This window comes from Dama dama, chromosome 12 (assembly GCF_033118175.1).
Source record: "Dama dama isolate Ldn47 chromosome 12, ASM3311817v1, whole genome shotgun sequence".
Lineage (NCBI taxonomy): Eukaryota > Metazoa > Chordata > Mammalia > Artiodactyla > Cervidae > Dama > Dama dama.
This window is the reverse complement of record NC_083692.1, coordinates 35,750,399-35,778,001: the sequence shown is the minus strand read 5'-3', so window position 1 is coordinate 35,778,001 and position 27,603 is coordinate 35,750,399. Positions and strand designations below refer to the sequence as shown.

General features: G+C 48.6%; 1 protein-coding gene across 3 annotated transcripts in view; it reads left to right on the top strand.

The window, feature by feature from the left end:
• The window catches only part of SAMD4A (sterile alpha motif domain containing 4A), a 221,637-nt gene that overhangs the window by 181,016 nt on the left and 13,018 nt on the right, over positions 1-27,603 (top strand). For all 3 annotated transcript variants that reach the window (XM_061157014.1, XM_061157011.1, XM_061157013.1), the window contains 6 exons: positions 300-386; positions 9,221-9,554; positions 11,779-11,864; positions 17,242-17,360; positions 21,931-22,132; positions 23,464-23,590. In XM_061157014.1, coding sequence (XP_061012997.1) covers positions 300-386; positions 9,221-9,554; positions 11,779-11,864; positions 17,242-17,360; positions 21,931-22,132; positions 23,464-23,590 — 955 coding nt within the window. The remainder of the gene's footprint in view (positions 1-299; positions 387-9,220; positions 9,555-11,778; positions 11,865-17,241; positions 17,361-21,930; positions 22,133-23,463; positions 23,591-27,603) is intronic.

The following is a 27,603-nucleotide window of genomic DNA, read 5'->3' as shown; positions in this document are numbered from 1 at the left end:
GGATGATTGGCTGTTTCTTGCTCTCCTAAAGGTCACAGGGAAAAGACACAAGCACCTGTGTGGTCAGGAGTTGTTAAAATATTTAGTAAGAAGAGGTTGATGATAATGGATATTGAGGAGTTACAACATTTAGTAAGAGGTTGATGACAGTGGATGTTGAAGAAAGAGATGAATGGCTATTTACTAAGCTGCAGACACGCAGGAACCAAGAAGACAGTAATGTACTAAATAGCTTCCAAGAATTTCTTAAGTTGATGCCTAAAAATATGTTTTTAAATCTAACTTTTACTTCATTACAGAATGTTACCAAAGGCGCAAGACACAAAATTGTCATCAGTATTCAGAAGCTCAAAGAGAGACAAAATCTCCTGAAGTCTTTGGAAAGGGTAAGCTATCACCAGGTGATGGACCATTTCTACCTTCATGGTGGGAAAATGGGCCAAGGGAAATTATATTCTCAGTTGAAAGTGTCATCGGCAGGCCTTACAGAGAGCAATAGGTTGTCTCCTTACCAAAGTCAGAAAAAAATGAAATTATTTTGAAGTTTATCTCCTGGTTATACACGCTTCTATGGAACCTGACCGCTTAAGTGTACTTAAGCCTTGGGTCCAGGCATCTTGAGACTGGCCCTCCCATAGCTCTCAGGAAATGTTTTACATACATTCATTTCTACCTTTTATACATCTGTAGAGATTAAGGGGGTGTTCAGCCCACAATCAGAGGCTGAAATTTTGAAGCATCAGTGTAGGAAACAAATAGATGTGCCTCAGTCCTGCTGTCCACCCAGGGAAGGACCTGACTTTGAGAAAAGCTGCCCACAGCATGGCAAACACCCACAGGTTAACCCCCGGCTTCCACAGAGAGATCACAGTTTTTTGGTGGATGGACGTAGTAGACTCTCCAGAGAATGATTTCAGGCATTAACTTACCAGAATGGGTCCCTGTGACTCTGAAAGGAACTGTCTCCAAAATGCAAAATGCTGAAAAAGAGTTTATTCCACTGTTAAAAGCAGTTCATCTGCTGTTACCATCTCTTTTTGTTTGCTGCCTAAGTATGTTTTCTTCTCGCCTTTGTATCTGGATGTCAGCCTAGTGTGGATGTCATTTTTAGGACATGGTGGCTTTATGACTCCATCTAAGGTCCAAAAGCTACCCACTGCAGTATTCTTGTCTGGAGAATTCCATGTACAGAGGAGGCTGGCAGGCTACAGTCCATGGGGTCACAGAGAGTCGGACATGACTGAGCAACTTTTTTTTTTTTAAGGTCCAAAAAAGAACAGACCTTGTAAGCTGGTGCTGCCACAGACCCGATGGGGAGATCCTTGTGCATTGCTGTTGGGAGTGGTGGGTGGGAAGGTATTTGCTGCTTTCAGAGCTAGAGTTGTAACCCCTTCTAGAAACCCCAGGGTACCTTTGAAAGTGATCAAAGTACTAAGGCAGGTGAGTCTAAAGCAAATTTTGTGAGCGCATAAACATTGCAGTGTGGTAGAAATTTTTTAACTTATTCCCAAAGATCTGTGTGTATGTAATTTTACATACAACATATAAAATTATGCTTAATGAATATTAATGAATAATTAGTCGCTCAGTCATGTCCAACTCTTTGAGACTCCATGGACTATAGCCCACCAGGCTCCTCTGTCCGTGGGATTCTCCAGGCAAAAATACTGGAGTGGATTGCCATTCTCTTCTCCAGGGGATCTTCCCAACCCAGGGATCGATCCCCAGTCTCCTGTGTTGCGGGCAGATTCTTTACTGTCTTTACTTCCCCACCAGGGAAGCCCAATGAATTATCATATAAAATATAAATTAATATATAGTTTATTTACTATATTACTAAAATATAGTAATATATAGAATATGCATCTGTAACTTTGTAAGGAAGGTGGCTTTTAAAACCTCTGGATGGATAGACAGAGTCTACTTATGGGTACTTCCATGATGAAAGACCTGTTCTTAATTATAGTGAATCACAAATGACAAGTAACCTGTCCAACTGAACCTGAAGTTACTGTTGTTGTTCTTAATTTTATGCCAACTCCTTTACCAAGCCATTCATCTAACAGAGTGATTATTGCCATTTCTATATAACTTCTCTTTTGGGAAATATTCAATAGGCCAGTTTTCTCCTTATCTGTTAAAAAGCACAGAAAACATTTTGCAGAAGGATTTGATTGCTAAGATTATGGTTAAAGAGCGATGTTTTCTGCTCTTATTTCTGGAGCTTCCTTCAAGAACTTATTCATGTCCTCTGTCACTGAGGGTCATGCACCCACCTGGGAGACAGAGATGGTGCCGCTGTCAGCTCCACCTCTTGCAGTGCTGGGCTGAACCAGCACATGGAAACTCAAGGGCAGCAAGGTGGTTCGGGTGGCCCTCATATGCCACTGACTTTCTAGCTAGCCTTTGATAATTCGGTGACACTATGTCCTATCTTTCACACCTAGAATAATATTGACTCCACACACACAAAAAAAGCTTTCTCCCTGGCCCAATGGATTGGGCATGTTAAAACAGATGACAAATGTGACACAGAATCTGAAAGATCTACTGGCCAAGAGGAAAGCATGATGAGTTTATTTGGTATGACTTCTCTGAGGAGGAAAGTGGTGGACCACCATTTCAGGCTTGCCTGAGAACGCCTGAGTTTAGACACTTGTGAGCTTGTCCCGTTAGGAGCTGATGGCCTGGGGCTGGGAGTGAACCTCAGTGTCCATTGGGGACTCAGCCTCAGCTCTGTTCCCTCTTCTCTGGAACCCGCACTTCTCCTGCCCTGCAGGAAGAGGGCTGTGGGTAACCTGTTCCCACAGAGGCCGCCAGCAACAGGCTCCCATCCGCCATTTCTCTGGCATTCCCAGACCCTCAGCTGACGGTGCTGTTGGAAGCGGTGTCATCATGTTCTTGCTTCCGGTGGCATTCTTACGTCACACAGAGATTTCTAGGGAGATGGCTGGGGCCCCGCCCGTGGCTAGTTCATAATCAGCAGCCACTGCAGATAAGCTCTAGGTCCAGAGCACTTCCACTCAGCTACTGAGCACTTTACTAAGCAGCTGCCTTGGACTCGATTTCCCCTCCGTCCTCACTGGAGGCAAACTGTGAGGAATTCGAAGTCCCCGCCCCCGGAGAGCTGGGGACACGAGGTGCCACAGACAGACGCGTGGCGGTACTGTCACAGCCCAGAGTGGTCAGCGCCGTCACTGAGGCTGGTGGGGGCGTCCTCCTGGGATGAAACAGAGGACTCCGCTGTGGTGAGGACAGAGGGCAGAGGGGCATCCGTGCCGGCGGAGGGCTGGGGGAGAGCGGGCCCTGAGCCGGGGTGGGCCACGACTGTGGAGAGGAAGAATAAGAGAGTCACTTAGCAGGAGTCTGGGCATTGGCAGGAGGTGCAGGCTTGGGTGTCGTACCATTTGGGAACCAAAAATAAAGGAGGACTTACTCGTGTGAAAGGACTTCCCTTGTGGCTCAGACGGTAAATCGTCTGCCTACAATATGGGAGACCCAGGTTCGATCCCTGAGTTGGGAAGGTCCCCTGGAGAAGGACATGACAACCCACTCCAGTACTCTTACCTGGAAAATCCCATAGACAGAGGAGACTGGTAGGGTCACAAAGTCGGACACGACTGAGAGACTTCTTCACTTCACTGATGTGAAAGAAATGGAGTTGAGTTTGATGAGTTGCGTCTTCAATACCTGAGGACACCCCGCTGGAAGTAGCAACTCAGTGGCCCAGAGAACAAGTCTAGAGTCCACAAGGGTTCGAAAGACTCAGTTGTGAGTCGTTTATGTGTAAATGGTCAGAATTGTGTGACGAGTGATAAGAGCTGAGGATGGTCCCTGGATGGGGAGCGCCAGAGGACATGGAGGGACCAAACAGTGACAGACCCCAGAGGCTGGGAGGGTTAAGGAGGGACTGTCCCATCAGGGGCCATGAACATGTCACACCTAATGAGGACTGAACACTGCTCCCCGGAACAGGCCACCAGCAGCTCCCTGGTAGCCCTAATGCAAAAGGGTTTCAGGGAGATGGGAGGGGAAGCAGGAACCCAAGAACTGGGGAGTGCAAATGGTACTGGGGCCTTGGGGTGAGGCAGTGCAGACTTCTCAAGATGTTTGGTGGGAAAGGTAAAATTAGAACAGTCACTGGGGCAGATTTTTTTATCTTTAATAGTGAAAATGTTTCCATGTGCTTTTCAGTTCAGTTCAGTTCAGCTGCTCAGTCGTGTCTGACTCTTTGCGACCCCATGGACCCCAGCACGCCAGTCTTCCCTGTCCATCACTGCCTCCCAGAGTTCACTCAAACTCATGTACATTGAGTCGGTGATACCATCCAACCATCTCATCCTCTGTTGTCCCCTTCTCCTCCCGCCTTCAATCTTTCCCAGCATCAGGGTCTTTTCTGAGTCAGCTCTTCACATCAGGTGGTCAAAGTATTGGAGCTACAGCTTCAGCATCAGTCCTTCCAATGAATATTCAGGACTGAGTTCCTTTAGGATGGACTGGTTGGATCTCCTTGCAGTCCAAGGGACTCTCAAGAGTCTTCTCCAACACCACAGTTCAAAAGCATCAGTTCTTCAGCACTCAGCTTTCTTTATACTCCAACTCTCACATCCATGTGCTTTTATTTACTGTCTTTTATCAGTTGACTCCCAAACTGTGAAACTGACCATTCTCTGAGCTTGGGAACCTGGCTTGGAGAAAGGAGACACACACACCCTTCTGTGTTCCTGCCACCCCCGCCACCCCATTGTGACAGCATCCTCACAATGTATGGGTCCAGCCCGGGAGTCATAAGCATCTTAGGGTGAGGATTCTGTCATCCTTTTTAGCCCCCCAGTGTCTGACAGTGCCCAGCCCATAGAGAGGTTGGAGTTAAGTAGACACAGGAGTGCTGTCTGCTGGGTGAGAGGTCTAGTTCGTCTCACACAGAGAGAAGGATGGTTGGGGCAACAGGATGCTGCATAAGTGCTGGGCATGCCACCAGCTGCCATTTTCCAGATGATTTGTACCCTGTGACTGTTACAAGCCCCGAGAGAGGCTCTGACCCAGTCCTCTTCCAAGACCTAAGAAAACCAGGCCAGGAAGCCTGGGACAGTCAGGATGGAGCACCTTGCTGCTGTCGGCCCCGAGCTGCGTCTGCCTGACCGACTGCCGTGTAGGAGGGTCTGGCCTTCCCACTCCGCTCTCACCTCTGCTCCGCACAGTAGTTAAAGGGCAGCTGTGCTGCTTTGTGTTCATTTCTGCTTCTTTGAATTCCTAATGCAGGGTTATATTTATGATACAAAGGATCCATAGAGACTTGGGTTGATCCCCTGTTTTTGTCAACATGGGAGTTTGTTCCCTCAGCCAGTCGAGGGCACTGGATTGAGCTAGATTCGTTCTCCACCTGGGCCCTTAAGTTCCCAAATTCGCTCTGAAGAGTCAAGAATGCAACCTGATGGTCATAGTGCGCCGCCCGGAGGCTGGCATCAGCAGAGCCACTCCTGGTCATAAGCCAGGGGTTGTCTCTGAAAAAACAACTCTGAGACAGTGGCTTGAAGTCAAAGCAAAAGACCAAGCTAAGCATGATTCCTGATTGTGATATTTTCAGAAAGTGTACGACATTATTCACTATGTTTATGGGTTCCCTTTTTGGTGTGGGTGTCCCCAGTAGCGTTGGAGAAGATTTGAACTTGGGACAAGTATATCTGCCCAGTTTGAAGGAGTTCAGCTCTTAGCAGAACCTCGATCTCCTCCCCTAGCACTGAGTAACTGCAGAAGCCTTCATGACACGTGTCGAGAGCAGGCAAGGTCGGTAGCAGTTGACAGAGTCAGCAGGCACCCATTTGCTCTTCTCAGCAGTACTGCCACGTGGGATGGCACAGCAGGGGTGCATGTGGTCACCCAGAGGAGCCTGCCAGCTCTGGCTGCCCAGCCCCCTCCCAAGAGGAAGCCTCACCCCTTCTCTCATCTCCCTTCCCCTCCCCAGTCAGGGCTGGACAAGGAGGTCAGAACCCCTCACCCCCCAGGTGCTGGCAGGAACTAGAGGACCTCGAGGCAGGGGTCGTCTGGTTGGCACGTAGTTTGATCAGAAAAGGCAGCAGGGGTACTCTTGGTCTGGGTTGGCTAGCTTGCCTCCACTGGTCCTGCCCTGATACCATGTCCGAAGTCAAGGGACCAATCACGTGACAGCATCAGACTCTGCAAAGGGCCGGTCCAGCCCAGCATCTGGAAAACTCAGGCTGACCAGGAGTATCCTGACTCAGGCATTGAGCTGGTGGGCAAGGGCTGCAGGCAGGTCTTACCATGGCCCTGTCTGCCAGGTTGAGAAGGAAGGGCGTAGACTCTGCAAAGTCTACTTCTTTAAAAGGAAAATGGATTTTCTCCCCTAAAATAGACTGGAGAGTGGCCCTGGCCAGGTTTGAGACAATTCTGGTGGCTACTTAGCATTTCAGTTCCCTCGGAATCCTGGGGTGCCAACTAGGCCGAGGCACAATTCGGGCTCTGCTTCCAACCCCCCCACACAAAGCAAGTTCCCGCCAGCAACCGGGCGGGCTGTCGGTGTTTTGCTGCCCAGAATTGAAACAGGCCTGCGTCCTCAGATTTCCTCTTTCTAACTGATTGATGGGAGATCTGGGTGCAGAAATGATCGTGTCCCATCAGCTTGTGTTGCTTGACATCATCGAGCAATTTTTCTTGATAAGAGAGGATCCCAGGAACGGGCTGGTACTCATGCTTCAGGCTTTTAAAATTATGTTCTTGCTATTCTGGGCTCTCAGAAGATTAAATACTTCATTAGTAATCAGGGCCCTGATTGTCAAGGTCCTTCCTGGGTCCTAGGGAGAGGTTTGCTGCATAAGCACTGGGCGGCACTGTGGCAGAGAGCAGAGCCCACCGCCTTACCAGGGAGATCCCCAGCCCCTGACTACCATCCCCAAGCATCTGAGCCTGTTCTGCACTTCTGTGAGCATCTGACAGATAGATATCTATCAGAATCAACTTTCACTGCTTTCTCCAATAAATAATGCCCAGGATATCAAACTGTATGTGCAGAAGGATTCAATTTCATTATATAAAGTCATGGATGTATTACATACAATTATATACATTATAGGCATACCTCATTTTATTACACTTCACACATACTGCCTTTTTTTTTTTTTTTAACAAATCAGTTTGTGGCAGCCTTGAGTTTAACAAGCCTTTTGGCCCCATTTTCCAAACAGCATTTGCTCACTTCATGTCTCTTTGTCACATTTTGGTAATTCTCATCATATTTCAAACATTCTCATTATTATGATATTTGGTATGGTGATGTGTGATTAGTGATATTTGATGTTACTATTGTGAAAAGATTATAACTCGTTGAAGACTCAGATCATGACTAGCAGTATTTAGCAATGAAACATTTTTTAATTAAGGTATGTACATTGGTTTTTCTAGACATAATGCTATGACACACTCAAGACTATATGTGCTGTGTGCTAAGTTGCTCAGTCGTGTCCGACTCTTTGTGACCCTATGGACCGTAGCCCGTCAGGCTCCTCTGTCCATGGGATTCTCCAGGCAAGAATACTGGAGTGGGTTGCCATGCCCTCCTCCAGGGGATCTTCCTGACCCAGGGATTGAACCTTCGACTCTTAAAGTCTCCTGCATTGGCAGGTGGGTTCTTTCCCACTAGCAACACCTGGGAAGCCTAATAGACTATATAGTGTAGTGTAAACATAACTTTTATAGGTACCAGGAAACCAAAAAATTTGAGTGATACTTTATGTCGTGATCTGGAACCAAACTTGCAATATCTCCAAGGTCTGCCTCTATAGTATATATTAAATATGTATATATATGTTTGTGTGTTTGTGTAAAATACTTATTTTTCTCTACAATGATCCTTCTAAAACATGTCACTCCCCTGCTCAGAACCTTCCCTGACTTCTCATCTCATGTAGAAGACTTTCTTGCAGCCCTGCCCCAGCCTGCTGACTCCTCTGCACTCAGGCCCTGTGGCTCCTTGGACTTCACACCCCACCCCTTCCCTCGCCCTCTCTGCTCCAGCTCAGGCCTTGGTGCTGGTCCTCACAGGCTCCAGGCTCCCACCCCGGTGCCTCGGCCCCCGCTGTGCCCTCTGCCTGGAGCACTCTTTCCCAGGAACCTGCCACCCATGTTCCGTTGGATTCCGCTCCAGTGTTACCCCTTCACAGAGCCTCCCCTCCCAGAACCCCCGCCCTGCTTCCCAGTCTCCAGCATGGGAACTCCCCGAAGGAACCTTAACAGCTTTCCCACCTTATCCCCATCCCCCCACACCAACTAGCTCAGGGCACAGCAGGTCAGAGCACCCAAAACATAAACTTAACAAAGAACCACATAACATAGGAACCTGTAGCTTTACAAATATTAACCTCACCACAACCACCAATGAGGCAAGTACTACAGTAATCTTCATTTTATACACAGGGAAACTGCAGCACTGAGAAGTTAAGTCATTTACCCAAGGGCACACAGCTGTATCAGACCCAGGCGTCTGTCTTAGCGTCTGTGCTTCAAGCCATGCCTGTGTTGCCTCTGTCGTGGGCTGAATGAAAGTGTGAATGAGCAGGATCCTTCATCTGAAACAAATCACACGACAGGAAACCACCATGTGACCCTGTATAATTTTGTTATGTAGCTTCTAAAGTGTGGGATGTAAACTATATCAAATGCACTTTAAAGAAAGGCACAGAGGATGCCAGGGAAGGAAATATACCAAAATCATTTTAGTCATCAACTTAGTGGGATTTTAAAGTGATTATATTTTCTCATTATACATGTATGTATTTTCCAATTTTTCTACCTGGGCTAATATTGAATGATTTAATTTTTAAACATTTATTTATTTGGCTGCATCTGGTCTTAGTTGCGACACTTGGGATCTTTGTTGCGTTATGCAGGATCTTTCATTTTGGCACATGTACTCTCTAACTGTGGCTCATGGGCTCAGTAGTTGCTCCAAGAGAACTTAGTCTAGACCAGGGCTCAAACCCATGTCCCCTGCGTTGCAAGGCAGATTCTTAACCACTGGACCACCAGGGACGTCCCCAGAATGATTACATTGTAAACCATCCCATCTTCCAAAGAACGTTCTAATGAAAGTGTCAGCAGCCATGAGCCCCATCTGAGAATAGCTCCAGGCAGAGGTGGGGAGGTATGGAGGTGGGTCACCCCAGTTCCTGACCCTAACAGAGGCCTTCTCCCTTTGACCCTCCAGGACATCATTGAGGGGGGCAACCTGCGCCTCCCCCTCCAGGAGCTGCACCAGATGATCCTGACCCCCATCAAGGCATACAGCTCACCGAGCACCACCCCAGAGGCTCGCCGCCGGGAGCCCCAGGCCCCGCACCCACCTTCGCTGATGGGCCCCGAGAGCCAGAGCCCGGACTGCAAAGACAGTGCCACGGCCGCGGGAGCCTCGGCCACCGCTTCGGCCGGGGCCAGTGGCGGGCTCCAGCCGCACCAGCTGAGCAGCTGTGACGGGGAGCTGGCTGTCACCCCGCTGCCGGAGGGGGATCTCCCCGGGCAGTTCACACGTGTCATGGGGAAAGGTAAAGCCTAGTGTTCCCACCTGCCCTTTTCTCTTCTCAACACCTCTGACCAGAGCTACCATTCCCATGGGCTTCCCCTGGGTGTGGGGTGAACTGCCAAAGTCCATGTCATTAGCCCATTCTACAGATGGGGAAAGTGCAGCCTAGAGAGGGAAAGGTATTTGGATCTGGATTCCAAGCTCTCTGACAAACCACCCCGCCCAAGGCCTCTTCCTTCACCCTGGCTCCCATCTCTCCCCCTCCCTCAGATCAGGGCCCACAGGACCCTCCTGGTGGACTGCTCACTGAGCCTTTGGACTCTCAGGCTAAAGGCAGGCTTCCTACAGGCCACCCAAGGTACCACAGCCTTGCTGCCTGTGTCTGTGGGGCAACACAGAATTCACACATGGTCCCTGGGTGAGCACCCCTTCTACCCGTGACTGCCCCGAGCCAGACCCTTATGCACGTATCCTGTATCATGTCCAACACTAATATGTGCTTGAGCAGGTGCTTCTCAAGAAATCTTGATTATTTAAAAAATGTAGTGAATGCCAGTACTTTTCCTCTGGAAAAGGGGAACAATGTGTTTTCTATTGTCCAATATTTCAGACCATTTTAAAGAACTGAGCTCTAATCAAAAGAAAGGGAACACATGAGTCTTATATAGGTACATTGAGAGACTCCTGGTGGTACGTGTTCTTAGAAAGACTGAGATCTGTAGAATTCTGGTTCAGAGGAGGTGACTTGTAGCATCCTTTGGAGCTGAAATGCCAGCCCCACTTCATGGTCAGCACGGGTCCCCCCTACTCACTTTCTCAGTCTCCCCTACCCCCAAGGGGCTCCTTGCCGTGTGGATTAGAGTAGGTGACCCCCTGCTGGAGGTACCGATGAGCTGGTTACCTGAGAATGTTGTACTTCACCCCCTTACCCATGACACGATTCCTGTGGCATGGCTGCTTTTTAAAATTTAACTACTTTCAAATAAATTATGAAATCAAGTCACACTCAACATAAAAATCAAAGCTAGATGAAAAATGATGAAAGGTGAAAATAGCCCCCACCTCCACCCTTGGGCCTACCAGATTCCTCCCCAGAGGTAATCACTATAAGCATTTTGGAATATCCCTTCAGAAACACTGTAATTATATATAAGCACATATGAGCATCCTTTTTACACACGAACAGGTCTTGTTTATATATTTCTCTGCAGTTTTTTTTTACATTATATGCTTTCAATATTTCTATCAATACAAAAGTACCATCTCATTCTTTTTTAAAGGCTGCATACTATTCCCCCATATGCATAAACCATAATTTGACAGGGCCCCAATTAATGGATATAGAGGCGGTTTCCATGTTTTGTTATTACCAACAGTGTTATACTGAAAAATCTACATGCCAAGGCATGGTATAAATGGGATTCTGTGACAGATCAGGTATGTGGGATGAGGGAGAGAAAGGCATCATGGTGCCCAGGTTTTAAGCATGATCTCCTTGAAAGCAAGACATTTTTACTTCTAACTGATGTCTTCGTCTAACCATCTCCACCTGTCCTTCTAAACATTCCCATCAGAAGCAGAACACCAGGATCTTTCGGATGGGAATAGAGTGAACTACACTAGCATGGCCGAGAGCTGTCCAGGGTGTGTGTGTGCTGTGATTCTGTCTCTGAACTTGGGCGTGTAGGTGAACCTGTGTGTATATATAAATGTGTGGGTATCACTTTGAGAAAATCACCCTCCAGTGAATGAGTAGCAGGCTCCTTACTCATGTGCATGCCCACACACCTCACATCCTAAAAGGTGTGCCAGCCTCACTCCCCCAAATGAGATGTGCAACTCATTCATAAAATGATGGTGCCTGCTCTGATAAGGGCTGATGGTCTTTAGGGTCTTTGAACTCCCTCTCAAAGGACGCTCTTTCAAAGACAGGGCTTGGGACGCTGCTGCGTTCTTCTTCTCCCAGAGTGTCTGTCTCGGGCCGGGTTGCAGAAGGCTTAATATAGAATGGTATGCGTGGAATTAACCAAAGGGGCTTCTGGAGGCAAGGGCTCCTGTGGTGACCAAGCCTTTGACTTCAGTGGAACGAGGAGCCTCCTGGCCTTTTTTGTGAAGCTGACGTAAAGCCACAGTCACACATACCTCTCAAAATATTGGTCCTGAAAGGAAATCGGAGGCAGATCTCAGGGGTTAGAATAGATGTGCATTTTTCTAATTCATCCTTTTTTTTTTTTTTTAATTCCCAGTGTGCACACAACTCTTGGTCTCCAGACCTGATGAGGAAAATATAAGTTCCTATTTACAGCTCATAGACAAATGTCTAATCCATGAGGTAAGTAGTGACAGGTTTCATGAAACTGCTTTTTCTCATTCCTTTGAAGTAGTTCTCAGAGATTCTGTGAGGTGATCATTTGGGTCTCTGACTTCTTGTCTTTGAGGAGTAGACAGTCATTAATAATAGCTCGAGCAGAACTCAGCTGTGGTGACTTCAAACCTAAATGCAGCTTGTGTGTTACTCTGGTGTTCAGCGATTCACCTAGACTGAGCTCTGACATGGAGGCAAATGCCTGAGAGACGCTTCTGACTCCGGAAGCCTCCCTGAGGGACAAAGCCTGGGGTGGACCAAGCGGGGAGAAAGGGGAGAGTGTTCAGAATAATGTGTGTCTGTGTGTGTGTGTGTGTGTGTGTGTGTGTGTGTGTGGTTTGAGGGCTTTCTGCTGTGTTGTGATTTCTGATTCTTATAGGAAATTTTTTTAAAATTGTATTGGCATGTAGTTGATTTACAATGTTGAGTTAGTTTCTGCTATCCAACAAAGTGAATCGGTTATACATACATATGTATAACTCCTCTTTTTTTTAGATTCTTTTCCCATATAGGCCATTACAGAGTATTGAGTAGAGTTTCCTGTGCTATACAGGAGGTCCTCATTAGTTATCTATTTTATATATAGTAGTGTGTATATGTCAGTCCCACTGTCCCAGTTTAACCCTTCCTCACCCTTTCCCCTTGGTAACCATAAGTTTATTACATCTGTGACTCTATTTCTCTTTTGTAAAAATAAGTTGATTTGTACTATTTTTTAAGATTCTACATATAAGTGATATCATATAATGCTTGTCTTTCTCTGTTGACTTACTTCACTCGGTATGACAATCTCAGTCCTTTTGACAAAAGTCAGGCTGATGCTATGCCTCCCAGACCCTCAGGCCAATGATGGAGCAACCCTGATGGAGCGAGGCAGGTCCTGGCCAGGGCTGTCCCAAGGGATGTGGCGGGGACAGGCAGCTGTGCCTCAGACCCAGGATCCCAGTGGCTTCTTGAGCGCCCCTCCCCTGAGAGAATTACATAGGGTCATGGTTTTAGAAAACTTAGGACTGGATAAGCCTAGGTCACTGAGATCTTTTTGTGGGACTTAGATGTGAAAATAAGATGGTAGAGGCCTCCAAGTCCCCTGGGTTTTGCCATGCTGGTAGCTGGAACCCCAGGAGTCCAGCGGGTCCCGGGGAGGGGAGAGCCACACTTCCCACATTCCAGCTGCCCACAGGCCATCTGCTGCTGGAGGCTTGTTTGGTTTTCTGCACTGTCGGCCCTGCTGTGCTGTGACTGCCTCCACCTGCCCCTCACACGCAGGTGTGTGGTCTCCCACTGGGTTTCCATCCCAGCCCCTCCTCCCCATCCCTGAAACCTGCATTTTTGCGATTTCTTCTCACAGCACTGTGAACTCCCACTCACCCTTTTTAGCGTCCATTCATGACACAGCTCTCATCTGGGCCAGCAAAAAGCCATAGAAAGAAGGGAAGGCCAGAACAGGAGATGGATTTTAGAGTTCATTCATTCCGTAGGTATTTATAAAGCATCTAGGCCTTGCCCCCGGCTGGTGGGCTTCCAGTAGGAGGGGAGTGGGTGAGACAAAAGGAAAACAGGTCATCACACGTGTGACCATAAGGCCGCCGGTGTGGGGCTGGAGCCCAGGAGGTGTGGTGGGTACTTCTCTAGAGGCCAGAGGGACTGCCTCCAAACTAGACCTGAAGGACAAACAGAGCCGTAGTGGGAGAGACTTGTTCCACGAGGAGGCAGAACAGAGAGGGGTCCAGGTGGACGGAGCAGCACTGGAGGGGAGGAGGGCGCTTGGGGTGGGCTTAGGGGGCTACCGATCGCCAAGCGTTTAAGCTTCTGAAAAAGCAAACCGGAACCCTGCTTCCGCTCCCACACCCACGCTCAGCATTGAGCCTGCGAGACTGAAGGACGAGTTACCTTCCACCTCATCTCCAGTCTGCTGAGCCCAGGAGATGAAATAACGAGTCCTCCAGCTGCCTCTGCTGGGCGGTGCACAGGCGTCCTCATTGGCCCGCAGCGCCCACGTTGTGGTCTGGTGCTGCTCACTTTCCTGCCATTGTGCACGCTCCCTCTGCACCCTGGCTCTCCCTTCCGTGTTTTCCCCTTTACTCCCTTGGAAGCTCCAAGCTCTAGGTGCCAAGGTGGTACCATGTGGGCTCCTCTCTCCTGACTGCCGCGGAGGAGCCTCGCTGACGGGAATCACAGGGCAGATAGGACTCGTGCCAGTCTGCTCCCCTGCTTTCGTGTCAGGACGGAGGCACCTGTGCACTGCTTTGGGAAGGGAAAACATTGTCCAAGGCTTTGTATTAGTTGAGTGTGAGAAAGAAGAAAGGCGTTTGAATAATTTTCCACAGCCTGAGGGTATTCTGTGTGTGCAGAGCCCACCCTCCCCGGAAGGCCCTGTCCAAGCACAGCCTCCATCCTCGCTGAAGACTCCCCTGGGCTCCGGGAGACGGGGCCCCTTGCACAGCCCGATTGGGCTGTTCAGCTGCTGAAAGGGAGGGTGCTGACCAAGCCTAGACACCTTCCTTCCTCCCCAGGGACAAAGGAGCCACTCCCCAGAACAATAAAAGGAAGGCCAAGAAAGTTCTGAATCTTATTTCTGAAGTCCATCACTTCATCTCCTGGATTACAAGCCCAGGCTTCTTAGCTCCTCACCGTCTTAGACGGACAGTTCCCTGAAGATGAGCCCTTGCCCGCCCCCTTCATGAGCCTTGTTATCCAGCCACGGGAGCTGTAGGACACGTCTGCCTCCACACACACGTCTGAGTCAGGGCCCGAGAGGGGCAGAAGACTCAGAAGTGGCTGACTGGCTGTGTGTGGGCATTCTGGAGAGTGTAATCTTCCTTCCCCTCCAGCCCCAAAGAAGCTCTGCCAGCCCCACCTAGATCTGCCTGGAGCGGGCTGGGGTGAAGTATTGGCCTCCCAGCCAATAGCAGAGCTCCCACAACGGAGTGCTATTTGCAGACATGCACAGGAACCAGCTTTCAGAAATCACTCCTTGCCAGCCATAGTCTAGCTCCACTCCAAGCCTCCCAACTGTGTCTTCCAGGACTGAGAACAGCCACACACTCAGCACTGCTAAGGGGCCCACTCCTATCTATAGTCCCAATTACTGTGAGTCTGATATCCTGGCGCTGAGTGGATGACCTGACCTCTCTGAGGGGGCGTAAACATTTCCATCTTCTTGGGTGTTCTTTGTCACCGTGGGAAATGTCACTTATGAACCAGTGTCCCCGGCAGCACTTTGAATGCACATCTGTAAAGTGACCCCTTTACTCCTTTGTCACCTGGAAACACAGGCTGGCTCCAGACCCACTTGATATTGTGGTTTTGAGACCTTGAAGTCTTTTGTTGGTGTTAAAGGTGATGGTTGAATACCAAATGTGATGGACTTTCATGCGCCACCACCAAAGGGCTAGTCCCTGCAGCCGAAAAACCTGGTGAGGGTGTCTGTGGGCAGTACCACATGCACCACAATGAAGAGCTAGGTGTGTTGTGAGTGTTCTAAGTGCCCTCTGTGTGTGAATTAATTTGAATCCTTACAGCATCCCTTTGATAAGGTATTACTGTCCTGAGTTAAAGGAGCTGAGTCTCAGGTGGAGGAACCTACATAAAGATGTGCAGAGATATGAGCCGTGCCCATTTGCATCCAGAGCCTTCTACTGACCACTGAGCTGGACTCTGCTCCCCAGGTCATGTTGACCTGCATGCCGGCATCTTGTGTTATTGCTCAACACTTGGCTGACTAAGCTAGTCAAAAGCAGAATCTACCCATCCCTTTATTATGGTCTAGCAGAAATGCTTGCCTTTTGCAATTTTTGGAGATACTCATGTATAGCTGGACATTCACCTACTATCATCAGCAAATGAGAGGGACCATAGAGGAGAACCACATCCTCACCTTTTAGCCCTGAGACCATTCACCATGCACCTTAAGGGGTATCAGCACCTTTTTCTCTAACGGGGCACTGAATGCCTGGTGGGGAAGCCCTCCTTGATGATTGTCCTCAATGGCATCTGGCCAAGGTCACCTGGGAGGAAGGGGTTTGCAAATCGTCAGTACCTTTTCCATAATATGATTAACATCTTTTTGCTTTTGTTCACATAGCTCTCTTGTGTTCAGGTCTTTAAAGATTAAATGTCAGTAGAAGAACATTAAGCTGTCATTCTTTTCTCTCTGTTTAAGGAATCTGCTTCCTTTATGGGAAACAGGCATGTAGTTTATTATTACTCTAAGTAATCATTTACTGCTACTTAAAAAGTATTTATTTCATGCTTTATTGACAAAACTACTTGGGTATGGTATCTCCATCACCATTACTGCTCATTAGTCAGATCTGGTGGACTTATGACAGCACATAGACCACAGTTCTACACACTTGACAGGGAGTTCCTATATTATATTGTGTGTGTGATCCTCACCAATCTAGAACATTACATGGCCATGACCTACCTGCAGCAGAATTCCCTGGGCACTTGCTGCAAACACAACCCCCCTAGACTCCTCCCGAGATCTATGAAATCAGGCTCTGGTGTGTGGGAGTCGGTCCAAAATCTAGGTTTTAACAGTCTCCTTGGGGGGATCCTAATATATCCTGAATTTGAGAGTCCCCGCCTTGGGGACTTACAGCCCCATGAAGTCCTTCCCTGGGCTGCACTGAGTACACGGCTGTACACAGAAGGACACATGATATTGATGGGAGAGTGTTATGTATGGGGGAGTAGACAAAACCTCCCCAAACACCAATTTTACCAGAAAAGACTTGAGAAGACATCAGATCTACCCATTTTCCTAAGCCTTAGACAAAATTTAGGTTATGATCGGTGCACTGGGGTTGTGTAGCACATGGGGCTCGTAACTGGAGATTTCTCAGCAGAGTCCTAACACGTACAGTGTATACTCTTGTGTTCAGAAGCCCTGAAGACCACTCCAGGGTGAGCACACACCATCAAAAAGATTGATTTTTGGAGTGGTTTAGCATTTCCATTGATTATGAAAATGCAGGGGGCCTGCAAAAGCCAGAGTAGTCAACAATCAATTTTGCAATTCATTCTTGGTTAATAAATAGAGCCCAGAGTGGAGTCAGGGGAAAGAGGAAGGAGGGTAGGGATCTGCCAGAAATGCAACCGAAATTGAGGATTGCCAAAAGCTTAATGCATGTACCTTACCAGGCACCTCCAATGTCAAATAACTTGAATTTTCAGTACAGGAGGCTCTCAAATGAAATTGGCTGCTATTTGGACCAGGTTGGAAACAAGGTGAAGAAAAGGCAACTGTAGGACTCCAATATTTCCCCTATTAATTGCATGTTTCTCCCTCTAATGCCAGGTTGCGTCACCCATTAAAAAGTCTTGTTTGTTTTTGCAGGCATTTACAGAGACACAGAAAAAAAGATTGTTGTCATGGAAACAGCAGGTGCAGAAGCTCTTTCGGTCTTTCCCTCGGAAAACCCTTCTAGACATATCAGGATATCGACAGCAAAGAAAGTATGTTGGGATTTCAGTCTTTGTAATGCATGGTGGTTCCAGGACCTCACTGTCTGCTTGGGTTCCAGGGTCAAGACTACACAGGGCATCATTACTTGTTTCTTAGAGTGTCCTCTGACAAGTTCAGACCACATTCCTTGAACAGGTGGGGTGGGAAAAAGGCTATAGAGGGAAAGACTTCCCAGAGGAAGAGCTGAATGTGATCTTTGTCAACTCAATTTACATGGTCAAAATGATGTTATTAGTACAGATGGGCATGGAGTAGGGAGCGGGTACAACTTAATGAGTGCCAGCAAAACACTTGGTGGTTTATCCACAACAGGGGGCTCTGAAAGGACAAAAACAGGTTGTTCTCTCTGCACCTTAAGTGGTAGTGTAATTTTTTCTCCCTTCTTGCTGCAGACAAGCTAATTATAGTTGGTGGCAGGGTGAAGAGCCCAGTGCTAGTCTATTTTGGTCTGAGCTGCAATCTAAGAGTAGAGCAGTACCATTCTTGATTTTTCATAGTACTTCAGCTTCTTGGATGCAGCTTAAAAAAGCCTCGTTGTACTTTACAACCCATTACTTTAATCTGGTTTTAAATTGAAGAATCCAGTTGCATATTAAAGGTGAATTATAGTGCCAATCTAGGGGAGGAATCATGGGGAGGGGTGGAGTGAACCATTGAACAATAACAGGGCGTCTCGGGGAGACAAGAGAATGATGGTGCCGACATGCTGAAAAATCAACATCCTTTTTTACTCTTTTCAACATGAGCATATAAATAATTATTTTTATCATTTGCACCTAGAAAGTTCTGAATTCATTTCTCAGTGCATATGTAGAAGCTCTGTCTGTGTTGTTAAAATGTTTGGCATTTATTTGCATAAATGTGCCTTGAAACATCACTGTTTCATAGTACTTCAGGGAGATAAGGCCAGTTGGAATTTGAGAAAAGTCTTCATTAAAAATTAATGTAAAAATTGAAGTGTTATCATATTCCAGCATATATAACACAGTTATTTATTAAACAAACATTTAGCATTTGCTCTGTGCCAAGTGAGTATCCAAGCAGTTAAGAATATTATTACATTTAATCCTTGCAACAACCACATGAGGTAGAGGGGCTATTATTAACCCCAATTTAGAGGGGAGTCGGGAGGCATACAGGATTTGGACCGGACAGGTCAACGCCAGCTCCAGAGTCGGTATTCTTAAGCACTACGGATGCTGGGCCACTTTCCTGGTCTCCAGATGATGTGCAGAAAAGCCAGATAAAACAACATTCTGTAGCAAGCTCCTTGGTCCCAAGCCTCCCTGGAGGGTTGGGCTGGACCACCAGTGTACCTTGAGAATTCCTGGGGCCCAGATGAAAGGCCAGGCCTGCTCCTTAGCCTTCTCTCCTGGGGCTACCCCTTCCCTAGACTCTACCTCTTCTTGTAAGGGCAGCAATATCCCCTAAGAAAGAGGAAGATCCACACCCCTCTTGCAAACCAGGTCCTTGGGAGACAAGTTCCAAGAGAAAGAAAGAATTCAGAAGTTGAAGATAAAGAGAGAGCTTTGAAACTCTTTGCTCCTCCTCCCCAAAGTGCCATCTGTTCGTCTGTCTGCCCTGTTTTGTCCTTGGTCCACATCTGAGTGCCTGTTAACCTTGATTTCTCTAGAGTGTTATTAACTGGTGCTTGAATTGGGTTAACTCAAGATTTGCCGGATTGGACCTCCTTATATTGATTAGAGTAAATTCAATCATTGATCATGGATGTTCAATTGGAAGTTGCTACAGTTTGAGTTGTGGTGCTAGAGAAGATTCTTGAGAGTCCCTTGGACAGCAGAGAGATCAAACCAGTCAATCCTAAAGGAAATCAACCCTGAATATTCATTGGAAGAACTGTTGCTGAAGCTGAAGCTTCAATACTTTGGTCAGCTGATGTGAAGAGCCAACTCATTGAAAAAGACCCTAGTGCTGGGAAAAATTGAGGGCAGGAGGAGAAGGGGGCAACAGAGGATGAGATGGTTAGATGGCATTGCTAACTCAGTGGACATAATTTGAGCAATCTCTGGGATTTAGTAAAGGACAGGGAAGCCTTGCATGCTGCAGTTCATGATCGCAAAGAGTAGGACACGACTGAGCAACTCAACAACAAAAATTGTAGGAAATAATTTGTTTTCATAAATATTACCTCTGGGATCTTGTTATGCTATTAATTTTCTTCAAAGACTTGTTTTTCCCCATAATACAGAGGTAACTGCAGCCCAGCCCTTCCTTGAACTATCACAAATCCCAAATTAATTGGTTCTTATTAATGTTATTTTATCAGTCTTTTCATGCATTTCAAGGTAATGAAATCAGTTGGTTAGATTTAAGAAAGCAGAGAAAGACGCAGATGAGCAGAGTAAGAGAATGAGAAATGAAAACTTTTGTCACTGAGTTCTCGCTGAAGAAAGAATGATCATTTCATTAAGCCTAGTGATCTTAAGTGACTTAAGCTTTCACTCTGGTTACCAGCAGTGGCAACCTTCAAAAAGTCCGTCTTTATAGTAATCAGCTTAGGACTCCACAGTGAGAACCAATGTCATTAGAAAGACACCCTAACCAAATTCTCACCTGCATGCAGTCTATCCCCAAAATGTTAGCTCTACCAGCTCCATGAGTCCCAACTTTAGGAGTCCACGTTTTCTCCTATGACTAAGCGTCCCATTACAGAAGCCTCTGCCTACATTATATTGCTTAAGAATATAGTCTTGCCTTCCTGGAAGCACAAATTATTTTAGCATCACTTGCTGACTGCTCTGTTTTGCATATGAAATAACTTTTAAAAATTCCAACCAAAAAGGAAAATGAGCAAAAAAGCTATCTGCACTAAATAAGGAAAAGTCTTAGCAGAATACTAAATCATCTACCAGGTGGCCAAAATTCTGACTCCAAAAACCAAAGGATTGGTTTCCGTAGTTTAAAAAAAAAAAAGCAAAAACAAAAACCAAGAAAACAGCCACTTGATCTTTGTCCCCACCTGTCACTTGTCCATTCTCCAAAGGAGGTCTCTCCCATTGCGTGAAATTATTTCTCCTCCTCCTGGCCCGAATTTCCTCTTTCAAACCAAACATTTTAAACCTTAGTAAAAGAAGGAAGGAAGTGGAGAAATCTGAGAAAGGATGAGATAAGGAGACTTAGAACCCATGAGTATCCTCCTCACCTCATGGGGATGAGCCTCTGACTGGAATCTGGTCAGAAAAGCCTAGAAGTGGTAAAACACAGCCCAAAAGTCAGTGCTTATCAGCTCACTGTGGAATTCTCTTCCCCCTCCCCCCTCACCGGGAAATTTAGGAATTCTGAGGAAGAACCCCTTTCTGAGATGAACCATGCTGATGATTTAGGTGCTCCACCCCATCACGCACATAACGCTCTCTTTCTCAGGAAATAACTGATTTGCAGTGCCCTCCGCCCCGTCATAGGGTTAAACTACGTCAGCCCTATCTTCCTGGAGTCTCCTCACGGGCTTGGTAGGAACCTCCCCTGTGTGGCTGCGAAAGCAAGTCTGTTCCATCTTGTGGCCATTGGAGGTAAAGCATTTCGACTGAGACATCAGTGAATGACTAAAGCTGACTCTTCTTGGAAAGAATGTGCTGGTTCCTGAAGCCCTGCTGGCGGCTGTGCACCCTCCCAGAACTTGAGGCCTGCCGGAGAGGATGAGTTCTTCGGCGCTGAGGTCACCGGACCAATGGGAGCGCGGTGTCTGAGCGTGAGGCCACGGGTCCCCAGCCTCCTCTCTGCGTGGACCCTAGAGAAGCATGGAACCTCCGGGTCTTTCTACAGGGAGGGCCTGAGGAGCAGGAAGCAGTCAGTACCCTAGGTCCAGGAAGCCGGCAACCATCATCCTCTTCGTTCTCATATCCCTTCTGTGAACCTGGGAGTCAGAGCCCCAGACTTGGGGTCCGCTCTGCCATTTGGAGAGGTGATCATGAGGGAAGAGACTCAGCCATTCTCTTGTTCACCCTGCCTTTACTGCCAGGAGCTGTGCCATCCAGGCGTGGGACCTGCGGGATTGCTGAGGACAGATGCCATCCCTTGTCCCAGGAACTTACGTCCTAGTGGGGCCCAGAGGCCACTCCTCCCGAGTCTGCTGCTCAGACCGACAGCAGACAGACTGACTGTGGTGTCCTGGAAGGGGCCTGGATCCTGGTGCTGCCCCTTTCTTGCCGTGTGGCTTCTGGGTGGGCACATGGGTTCTCAGGGCCTGTGACACAGTGGAAAGAAGGCTGAAGCGCACACTGGTTAACTTTCTGGGCTCATATTCCAGCACTGCCCCCTAATGGCTGTGTGACCTTTGAGACATTATCAAGCTCTGTATTTTACTTCTCCAACTGTAAAAGGAGTGCCTACTTCATAGGGTTGTCGTGAGGATTGAAGAATCAATGTGAAAGTCCTAGGGCACTTGATATTAGCTCTCAGTTCTTAGCTACCATTTTAATGATAGAGCCCTGATGCCCCTCCATAATAATCAAAGTGTGAGCAGATCCCAGGGAGGCATCCCCGGGGCTGGGAAGGGCCGGGGGTGACTGATGACCTCTCTTCTTCTCTTGACTCTCACAGCCGCGGCTTTGGGCAGTCCAACTCCCTCCCGACAGCCAGCTCTGTGGGTGGTGGCATGGGCAGACGGAACCCACGCCAGTACCAGATCCCCTCGCGGAATGTCCCTTCCGCCCGCCTTGGCCTCTTGGGCACCAGCGGATTCGTCAGCTCTACCCAGCGCAATACCGCAGCCAACCCCACCATCATGAAGCAAGGAAGACAGGTCTGCTCCGCCCCCGGGAGGAGGGTGGGCCAGCCAAGCTCAGGGCCTGAGGCTCAGGACGTCCCCCCAAATGACCCAAAGGTGAAGGGAGAAGCGCAGAGGGGCTAGGTTGAAGACAGTTGCCCCTATGCTTCAGAGGTTTGTTTGCAGTTTCTCTGGGAGATAAAGCAAGGCCATGGCGGCACCTGGCACCATGGGGATTTGTTCCAAGGCCACTGTAAACTTGGGGGCCGTGCTCAGAGTGGCCATTAGGAAGAAATGCAAGACCTATTTCATCTTTGCCTTGATCCTCAACTTGCCCTAGCAGATCCCAGTGCCTTCCAGGTTTGGCTTCCAGAGGAGCCTGAGCATCTAAGGAGCTTTCTTAGCGTTTATACCTGAGGCAGATAACTCCTTTGACATGGTCCCAGCTGTGGTGGAAAACCCTACAGGGAAGGGAAGAGACTGAGAGAGGCCGTCAGTCCGTCAAGGCCACGCTGCCGAGAGGTTCTCGCTGTGGGATTTAGAGCCAGCGTCAGTCCCCTGGCTAGTCGTCTCAGGAGTCCCTCCCCCGCACTCGCACCCGATGCCTCCCACCCGTGTAGCCCCTGCTTTGTGGGGCTCTGCGGGTGGGGGCTGGGATTAGAGGGACGCCAAGTGAGTCTGAGGTTCTGGGTTTGTCATGAGAAACTAAAGGATGACAGCTTGGTTTTAAAAAACAGGAAACCGTTCCTGGCAAGACAGGCAGGATTCACTCCCCCGGGGAAGCAGCCCAGGGTAGGAGAAAACCCCAGTCTTGACCATTGTGGGAAGCCACCAGATGGATCCAGGAGGAAACCACCGCTAGGACACCCGCGTAATAACAAACACACAAGCTGAGTTGTGCCAGCTCGTTGCCAGCCGAGAGGTTCTTTTTTTCCTCCTTCTCCCTTTGTAGTAAATTGTAAGAACCTCAAAGAGAAAATCAAATGAGAGCCCTGAAATAGTTTGTGCTCTTCGTTGCAGACATTTATAGAACTCCCCCCATTTCCTAGAAAAGTGATAGGAAAAGCAGAGACAACAGCAGGGATAAAAAGAGTTTTGGAGCCAGCGAGGGAGATTGGTGTCCAGATTAAGCTGAGGCTTAGAGAAGAGCCTGGGGCTGAGGGGTAGTGTTGAATAAAATAAATGGAATCTAAAGCCCCTCTCTCTAAATAAGCAGACAGATTGCGCTGGCCTAGGAGCTCTTTCCCAGAAGTTAGCAGAGAGTTCTCCCAGGGTATCTGCCTCCTGGATTCTGGCTGGTGGCCCTGCTCTCATCCCCACCCCCAGGTGTCTGGACTAATGGGTTCTGCTTCTGTGTTTTTCCCTAGAACCTCTGGTTCGCCAACCCCGGGGGCAGCAATAGCATGCCAAGCCGCACCCACAGCTCTGTCCAAAGGACCCGCTCACTGCCTGTGCACACTTCTCCACAGAATATGCTGATGTTCCAGCAGCCAGGTAGGGCCCAGCCCTCCGTCCCTCGTCGTCCTGTCGGGGAGGCCAGGTCACCAAAATAGATGCCCCAGTGAACTCAAGCGGAAAGTGCTTAGCCTCGACTGCCACCTTGCATTCTTTTGAGCTTATAGAAGCCTTTCCTTTTTTAAACCATGCCTTGCCAGCATGAACAGCGGCTTGTTGGCTGGGAGCCAGCACACTGAGCCCCAGAGTTGGTTGCGATGTGACACGGGGGCATTTTGGATCCTAGTCATATTTCTAGATTGATTAACCCAGTAACATCACTGGAGGGCTTTTGGGGGAAGTTGGGAGGGGTTCCATGTATAGTGTGTGTGTGTGCGTGTGTGTGTGGTTGGTATGTACATAGGGAGATGTGTAGATAGAGAAAGAGAAAACTCTGTGGTGTTGATGCTGAGAGACCTACCCCTGGTTTGGGAGTGCTTTGCACACGTGATTGCTGGTCCATCCATCTTCCCTTTAGTTGGTTAAAGAGCAGCCTGGTGTGCACCAGGGACCCTGAACCCAAGGCCAAGAAGCTTGGACTCTAGCTGCTCTTGGTGGGGATTGATAGGAGATTTTGAGCAGGGGGACAGGCATAGAGGAGTGAAGAGTGAGCAGGCTGGAGGGGAGGAGGGGAGGCCACAAGGGGCGGGGAGGTGCCAGTGGCAGGAAGCCACCAAGGCTCAAGGTATGTCAGGAAAGGGACGTCGGCATGCTCCAGATGCTGATTTAAAGTTGCTTCTTGACTTCTAAAACTCCACCTATTTGCACACCCTTGTTTTAAAGCTCCTTTTCTTCCTTTTGATACTTGATATTTTTCTTCCCAGGAAGAAAATACTTGATAGAATCTGGGGGCTGTGAAGGCCTGATCCCAGGTCATTTAGTCGCAGCCTCTGCTTTCATGTAAAATTATGTATAATTTACTCCCAGTAAAAGGGACTCTGGAGACAAAGTGAGACTCTGGAGACTCTGGTCCCACCATCAGCTGCAGCCGTTCCAGCTCCCTTGGGCTACGCACTGCTACTTCATTCAGCCTGAGCCCTCCACCAAACCACTGCGGAGCTCGTTGTGGGACTTGGTATCCTTGCGGTTTGGCTCTCTTAGCTCCTTCTACTTACACCTCCACCCTCTCTCCATCTCTTCACCCTCTGCTCCCTGAAGTTCACCTCCAAGAACCTCCCATGCCCACCCAGGCCACAAAATCTGAGGACATCTTGGGCACAAGATCTTTCACCATGAATGAATAGCTCACCCTGACCTCACCCCCAGGACGGCAGCCCAGGTACCCTGGCGTAGCCGACCACTGTCCTCTAATCCTGATACACTTGTAGCCTTTTCCATTCTTTCCTACCTCTTTTTCCCTCCTTGTGGCTCTCTTCCAAGTCCTCCATCATCCTGTTTGTCCCTCATATTAATTGAACAGACCACGCCCACTGGGAAGAGATGGGCCGTCTCTGGGAGAAGAACCATTTGGGTCTGTTAATATGAATCTTTCATTTGCACTTTGTTTCCCCTCTCTGTTACACAGCAATGTTGAACAGTTGGCTTACGCACAGGTCAACTATGACCCTAAGATCGTTTCCACCCTCTTCCCATGAAGCCTCTTGTTCCCGTAGTTAAAGAAGCAAACACTACCGAACAGCTTGTAAGAAAAAATGACTATCCCCCTGACCTCCCTTCCCAGCCCATAGTCCCACCTCCCAGAGGCAGCACTTAACAACTGATTTCAGTTTTCCTGGTAGTTCCCTGCAAGTCTCTCAGTAATGTTGTTTACATGCTGCTGGACTCAGAGCTCTGGAACCCTTGGGTTATTGTTGTTGTTGTTTTAATCAGCCTCTCACCAAAGCATGACAAACCCACTTCCAGCAAGGCCTTGATGAACCACAGCATTTCTAGTAACCATGGCATAAGGACAGGGCTGCTGCATATTTCCTGACTGTAAATACACGTGGTGCAGTAGTAAAGAACCTGCCTGCCAATGCAAGAGATGTAGGAGACATGGCTTCAATCCCTGGGTCAGGAAGATCCCTTGAAGCAGGAAATGGCAACCTGCTCCAGTATTCTTGACTGGAAAAATCCCACGGACAGAGGAGCCTGGTGAGCTACAGTTCATGGACTCATCTGAGCACAGAAGCAGCAGCAGCAGGAGCCACTCCTAAGTCCTGCCCAGCTCCCTTGGCCCATGTGAGGTGGCTCTTCCTGAGACATGACAGTGAAGGGTGAGGCAGGACACTGTTGTGAAGGGAAAAGAGGCTGCAGAAAGTTCCCTCCTCCTCTCCAGGCACAGAATGTTCATCCTCAGCCTTTGCATCTAGGACCTAGGGGTCAGGGGTTGGAACTAGACCATAAGCATCAGTGCATTCCAAGGAAGTTTTGATTCTGTGAACTTAATCCCATCAAGATGATGGAATGTCTCCAAAGAATAAAAAAGACTGGGATCTAGAACCAGCCTCAATATTGTATGTCAACTCATTAGTCACCTTGCTTGAATCATCAGGACGCTTCCTTCTTTCCTGGATCTACGGAATCTGTGGACCCCTTGGAGGCCAGAGTAGGGGTGATTCTTCACTTCACTCTGCTGTGGACAGATTTGAGATGTTTCCCAGGACAGGCCAGGAGAGACATTAATAATCATGGCCCCTTGCTGGCCTCTGGGATGAGTAAGAAAGATGAAGCTGGTCCCCCTCAGAGTGAGGGCTGATACCATCACTAGAAGGGTGACGAGCTCACAACCAATGTGATGCCTGGCCAGTGGGGGTCATGTTCCTCCCAGAGGCAGGGTGTTTTCCCAACTGGAAAAATAGTTTGGAGACTGCTCACAGAAATGACATCATATCTTGGGAGCAGATCCTGCTGACTGGGGCTCCGCCACTCTCGGGATCAGAAAGTATCTCCAAGGAACTTGGGCGTGACACTAGGAGGCCATGGAGGCTCTTCACCGCCTGGAGAGCCTGACAGGATGGGGCAGGGGGGCCAGAAGCTGAGGAGAAGCACCAGAAGGGTAGACTGGGCGGCCTCCCCGAGCACCTCGTCCTTCCCCTGCACAAAGCCACGTGCAGACGACCGTTGGTACCAGACCACCCAGCTGTGAGGCAGTGCTTTACATGGTGGCATTGCATGATGTGAGGTTACCTGCTCTGCGTCGCAAGCCGCCCTTGTGCAGCGGCTCATGACTGAAATCCTGCCATTAGAATACCTGGGAGCACACTGCACAGAGCTGTCATTATCCCTTTCCTGGTGAGTGTGAGCGAGCTCCAGGTTCCTTCCAGAGAACTGCCTTTAGTGAGACTGGGGAAAGACAGAGATTCATCGGTATACTAGCTCCACAGAGGATGGAAGGCGCTGCCCCACAGAGACAGAGGCCTGAACAGGGACCTCCTTGAAGTACCTGATCCACGCTGGCTCCTTCCCTTCCAGTGAGCCCTGCTCAGGATGGGCAGATGATGGGCAGGGAGGCTGTCACGTGCATCACTTCTGTCACCACCAAGACTCTGGCGGGGTCCGTGCCCCCCATGTCTGACAGTCAAATTCAGAGAGAGCAACTCAGGGTGAGATGATGCAATGCCATCTTGTACCATGTTCTCCTCGTCAATTTTCATGGAAGCGTGGGTCCTGGGGGATTTGCCCAGTGCTTAGTCTCACAAGTCTATGAGTGAGGCCCCCCGAGAAGCACTGCATTCTCCACAGCAGACTCAGGATGCAGCTGGTACCCATGTCTCTCCACCACCCAAGCAGGCATGGGGTTCTCTTTTCCTTTCAGCATCTCTCTCCCCCTTTCCTCTTGGTTCCCACCTTGCCTTCATCTCCCTTACTCCTTTCATCACAGTCAGCCAGCTCCCACTTCTGCATTCTCTGTCCCTTCCTCAACAGACTGACTTTCTTGACTTCTCGACTTCCAGCAGTGCCGCTCCTCACTTAACCAGACTCGAAGCCCTCCTGGTTACTCAGCAGAGTGGCTCCAGCTGTAGTTGGCAAAGTGAGATTCTCAAGGTGGCTCCAAGAGTGCCCCAGCCTGT